We start from the raw sequence: 5,891 nt of genomic DNA, 5'->3' as shown, positions 1-5,891 counted from the left end.
TTGAGGTAATCTGTGTTGTGCTCAACTATGTAGAAGTAAATCTGGTTAAGTCAAAGTTCTTAGCTCAGGTTTTGCAGGTCTGAGCCATTTCTGTACTGTACCCACTGTTACCAGCTTTCAGCATGATGGATATTAAAATTCTTGTAGATCAGAGCTGCATTTTTTTGCCAGAGTAAAATGTATGAGTTATAATTGACAAACTTCTCAAAATAATTTGACTGCAAGACTTAATGTAATTACAAAAGGGCAAAGCAGTGGTTCTTTGAGATAATGCCAATTGCTTAAGTTTGCTCTAGGGGAGGAAGTTAGAAAAGGGTTTCCAGTAAATCTGATGTGTAACTCTGTTGTTTCTTGTACTACTGAATAAGGGAGGAGCACATTGCGCTGTACACAGCATTATGACGCACTGCATGTTGCAGAAAGGTGTGTTCAATAAGACTGCATTCTTGTGATACCTGTGCAGAATTGGTAACAAAGGAAGACTATACTAATTCGCGCCAAACGTTTCCTCTAAGCAGGTCTTCCTAAAGCAGTCTTGTTCACTCACACTTCAAGCTCCAGTAGAACAATATTTACCAACGGATAAAACTGCTGGAACTTGCAGGCTTTTAATTACTTTCCAGAGGGCATATAAGTGTGCTTTAAATCTCAAACTTAGCATTTCTTTATGCAGTTGCTATTGGCAGGGGGCTGTAACAACTCCATTTGTATCGACCAGTTATAGTCTACTGCCTTCCTTAGATTTTTGTGGATCTTTCCACCTCATAAAGGTTTGCATATGATTTGTGCAGACTTTAAACAAGGCTTTCAAAATTTAACTGACTGCTGCAGTGATCTATTTGGAATGTGATGGTCTAGGACTGACTGCAAGTATTCAGACCTCAAACAGTGGAACTTTAAGTAAGTAAATCTGCTAACTGAGAGTCAGGAATGGCAGTAAATGTGATACAATTTGAGCTAAAGCAGTCGATTACTAACTAGACTTGTATTCAGTCTTCTCAAAGCGAGAGCCTATATTTAGCTGTCATATTAGGACAATGCAGGTTAGTTCTAGCCTTGTCAGGGTATTTAAAACAGGTTTTTAAGGCATTAGTTAAAGTTTCAGGTCTTAAATTTAACTTGCAGTTCAGTGTTCACCTTTCAACTGAGAACATTTTAAGTATGGAAGCTTTTAAAGCTTGCTGCCTGCAACCTACCTATGATCTGTAGTTAGTGTTACCTCTGCTACTCAAATGCTTGGTCTGGGGGGACCCACCTGCAAGTTCTAGCTGGAGCTCTGCTACACCGACCCTGTGTAATCACACAAGGTAAGTGACCTGGTGCCTGAGCCTTATTTGCTGAACATTTTATTTGCCCCTGTAGCCTGCACAGATGTCCCGGGCACTGCTACCTGTCAGTTAGGGAACAGTTCCCACAAACACAAGTGTCCTGACAACAGGCCAGGTGAGAGAAGGCTCTTGAGCACTTGTGAAAGTATTGAGGGCAGGTGTGCTACAGCTTTGGGGAAAGAGAAGATTGCATCTAACACATTTCCCTGACATACTAAACCTACAGCAGTAATCTCCCTTTTGCCATAAACACTCAATTCACCAGAGCCATTCCAGATCACTGAGTTTAAGATAGGCCAACTCCAGACTGTGACCCGGTAAAACTATGCTTACTGCAGCTGAATGAAGTTAAAATAGTTACTGTCTGAGTTATGTATTTCTTTCATCTTCCACAAAAAATCTGGGTCAGCTGTGCTAGATCAAGCAGCAAAGACATCTATTCACTTACCTGTGCTTTGAGGCAGCACTGTAGTCGGGGCCTGCTATAAAAAGACAAAGATTGCTGGGAGACACCAGAACAAGGCATGCTTCCTTATTCTTTCAGCAAAGTGCACCACAACTGAGGGCCGAGCCCACGCTGTACGTATGAACATGTACAAATACATTCTCCTCTAAAGGAGTTGACTCACTCAAAGCCTCTTGTTATTGTAAATCAATGTAAATATTTAATTAAAAACTTTGAACATTTTTTAAACGATGCTGTGACAGTGCAAACAGCATACAATTTATTGCTCAACTTCTGCATGGGTACATACATTAAGTATTTAAAAACCATTTTATACAGATGTTTTGTTAAAGCTCATGTAACAGCTGGGTGAAAATACAATGGATATCAATGCTAAAACACTTTGTAATAAATACAATGGAAATGATAAACTAAAAACTGTCAGTTTGTGGAGGGGGAGTTACAATTGAAGATAAACTAATTACAGCTACAGATAAAGCTCTAAAGATGTGGTAGAGCCAAAAGCCTACGATAGAGAATGTTAAGTACAACAATGGGCACCTGTTAACTATATGGTGCAGTTTAAAATCTGAAGCAATGGGAGCATGCTACTTTAAGCTGTAGGATGATGCATACTTATGAGAAAGAAGCAAAGCTTTTACTTCCATCCATGCAGCCAGTTTAAACGCACCAGAAGTTCAATATAAGTGTAGTGTTGTGGAACAAAACTAAAGAAGGGAAACTTGTGTGCTCTGGACTTTAGTACAACGCAAACATTTGGTAAAAATAAATCAGTTTAGGGAAACTGAACCTATGTGCAAAAAAAAAAAAAAAAAAAAAAAAATTAGAATACATACTGTACAAAGCACCATTACAAAACTCTTTACACCGAGAAATTAAATCCTCTGAAACGCAACTGTGTACTGTATATTTGAAATCTACAAAATAGTCACTGTTCATATTAAACATTCATCATGAAAAGCAACAGCATGAAACCATGATGTAGCATTTCTCTAAAACAACTTTATGCAACTAAAGAATGGCTAAAGTAAAAGCCAGTACAAGGGACAAGTTGAAATAAATATTCACATTACTCATGGGGTGAAAGTCCCAGGTTCAATGCAACGTTAGGCTTAGCACCTGTTTGAGGGAACTGACATGATTTTTGAGCTAAACTCTTGATAGGCTGGCGCTTCTGCAGAATTTCACACAGTTTCTGAGCAGGCGGGGTGCTTTATTTAAAGCTCTCAATCATTATGAAGGCAAAAAGGCACTCAAAATACTTGGTATATTCATCATCTGTCAAATATAGAGAAGTGTTATCTATTCCTGTGCATAATATTGGAAAATTTAAGTTTACAATATCAGTCCCATGGGACTGGAAGGATTTTGCAACACCCCACCAAAATGCTTAACAGGAAAGCAACAGCCCTATCATTGTTCATTGGAATAACTGATGTACAATTCATTTTCTACAAATGGCAAGCCTATAAAATGCCCCAGGGGCATAGAAGGTGTGTGCCGTGTTTACTAGCCTGGGCAACTGGCTCGTGCAGAGAGTTTGCTACGAGGGGGTGTGCAGCTGAAGCAGCACTGGGAATTCACAGGAATAGGTACCAACAAAAGCCCCTGCAGTCCTGCAGCTCAGAAAATGTACAGGACTGCAGGGACCTAGGGTGGGGAAAGCCATGCTTGTGTCCTGCTGCAAGAAGCATTTACCCTTGTCCAGATGGAAACTGCAGGCAGGGTCACAACACCTTCGTTAGAGGGACAAGCTGCTCTTGTTTGGAAAAACTCCGACAAGCGTGCCCAGGACAGAAGCACAAGAGAGCGAAGCTGTCACTTCCACCAGCCAGCAGTGTGGCCATGGCAGGACATTCCTGCTGTCTGGAGGAAGTCAGACAGTTCTGCCCCACATGCACCATGGCCTGGGCACTCTGGTTTCTAGTCGGTGAAATAACCAAAGGAATTCACCTTGAGTGGTGTTTTTGGGTAGCTTTAATGGCAGCATTACCACCCCATCTGTATGAGCCCAAGCAGAACTTAGCAAATGAGGGAGAGCGTCTAAGACTTACTCCCAAGCAGATCTTTTGGCTTCAGGTGCAGATCCCTGAGCAGCCTCATCTCTTCACCAGCCAGCTCAGGTTGGTAAGCAAGTTCAGAGCAACAGCCATGCTGGAGAAACTGAGGGAGTATGTGGATGTGAGCTACCAAATTCTCCCCACAGCTCCACAAATTAACTATTGCCTTTTATTCCAATACATAGTGCCTGTTCTAACTTACTTGCTAGGGCAGTCAGATTTGGCAGAAATAAATTTGTATATTGAAAGGTTCCCAAAATACATAGCAATGGGTAAGACCCATCAGCTAGTTCGCTGTAAAATGCAGGCTGCAAAGGAAATGGTTTACATCCTGTTTTGTTTTTTTATTTTATTTCAACACTCTTCATTGTTTCTCAGCAGCAGTGTAAACACAGTGCTGATTTTGGGGTCCAGGTTTAAAGAAACAATCACAATACTGATTGAACAAAATTGAAAATCACCTCTGCCAAGTGTCACTGTCCCCCTGCTTAGCAGGCAGAGACAGGTCAGGTACTTGGGTGTCGCCGCGCACTTACTCAGGAGAATGCTAAAAAACCATTGTGCCGTGAGTAGCCGAACTTAGCTACACCCCATGAACAGAACGTGCTCAGCTGAACAGCTCAGAATTCCCAACCGCATTTCAAAATACAGTTCCCTCCACCGGTACTGCATTATGTTCCCATTTGAACAGACCAACCCATGCTTTAACGCTTGCATATATATACTTTCAGCCCTACAACCAATGACACTGTGCTTGAACGACCTCACTGTCAAAGCATATCGCACGCGTGTTCAGCATTTACTATGAAACTATCTGAGCTGACTGCTTTTCCTTAGCTGTAATTTAAGCAAACTGACATCATGAGAGCTAAACAAAGATGAAAAATGGTTTACCTGATAAGTCTTTACAAACAACAAATACGCACTGCGAATTGGTTGCATGTGAACATAAACTTTGGATGGCTGGGCGGATACGGACGATTCTGAAACATGAACCGATGACCAGGCAAGTGGCTATCAACATCACCTCATCAGCAGCATGCTTTATGGAATTTGAAAACTGCAGCGTTTCCATTTTCAGTTGAAAGCAAACCAAAAATACTCTCAACAAGAGACTTGTTACAAAAATGCTTGTTTAAAAAAATTGAAATGACGAACTCTCTTTAAAAAAGGGGCTAATCCACATTTAACACAATGTCCTGTACTAAATACAGTATCAGTCACGGAGACTAGGAAATTTGCTTAAGGAATCTGACAACTGATATAAACAGGACCCCAAACTTCAGATCTGTAATCCATGCTTGAAAAATATAAAAAGCCCCATTCGGGTAACATTTAAGTTGAAATTACAATGCAGAATATAACGTTTCACTATAAGAAACGCAGTTAACCTGTAAGTGGCTTTAATTAAAAAGATTAATGATTCTTGTAGCCAATTTTATGCAAAGTTAGAATAATCCAAAATATTTTTCTTTTAAAAAATAGCAGGTATAGGCGCTGTTCAGCATCATACTTTTAACCAGGCTGAAAGTGACTTGTACCGACTGCCAACGTGGTGTCTTGGTATCTGTGAGAACAGAAATCAGGTAGGCAAATAGAATAGATTACCTTTTACAAAAATAGTAGTAGTCTTTAAGTGTAGAATACTGCTTAACTGTTGAAATGTAGGAAAAGTCAGCATTCTAGGTGTTCAAGGTATTAGTTTTTAATAGCAGCTGAATGGTTCTATGACAAAAGCCACAGGACCCATTTTCTTGGGAAAAAAAAAAAAAAAAGAAGAACTCCAAAACTGTCCTTTCCCTCCCAGTGTCCTAGCGTAGAAAAGGGAAAGGTTTCCTGTATTTCAAGCATTTCTTGAGGCTTGGCTGAGGGGGAGGGCTTTCTGGATGACAAGAGTATAAATAGAGTCCTAGGTAAGTCTGTGAAGGGTCATTCCACAGCAAACCCACATGTTTCTTCAATGGCGGTTAGCAGCTTCTCATACAGTTTGTCGTAGCTTTCGTAGGGAGGAATGTCTATTCGATTAAAGCTGTGAAC

At 40.5% G+C, this 5,891-nt stretch overlaps 1 protein-coding gene across 1 annotated transcript in view; it reads right to left on the bottom strand.

Annotated features, from left to right (window-relative positions):
- Window positions 1–2,030: 2,030 nt before the first annotated feature.
- SMURF2 (SMAD specific E3 ubiquitin protein ligase 2) overlaps window positions 2,031–5,891 on the bottom strand; it is a 94,003-nt gene continuing 90,142 nt past the window's right edge. The window contains exon 19 of the mRNA XM_006271232.4: window positions 2,031–5,883. Coding sequence (XP_006271294.2) covers window positions 5,784–5,883 — 100 coding nt within the window. The 3' untranslated portion in view covers window positions 2,031–5,783. The remainder of the gene's footprint in view (window positions 5,884–5,891) is intronic.

The sequence above is a fragment of the Alligator mississippiensis genome, chromosome 8, assembly GCF_030867095.1.
Source record: "Alligator mississippiensis isolate rAllMis1 chromosome 8, rAllMis1, whole genome shotgun sequence".
Lineage (NCBI taxonomy): Eukaryota > Metazoa > Chordata > Crocodylia > Alligatoridae > Alligator > Alligator mississippiensis.
The sequence above is the reverse complement of the archived record's forward strand: the minus strand, read 5'-3'. Positions and strand labels throughout refer to the sequence as shown.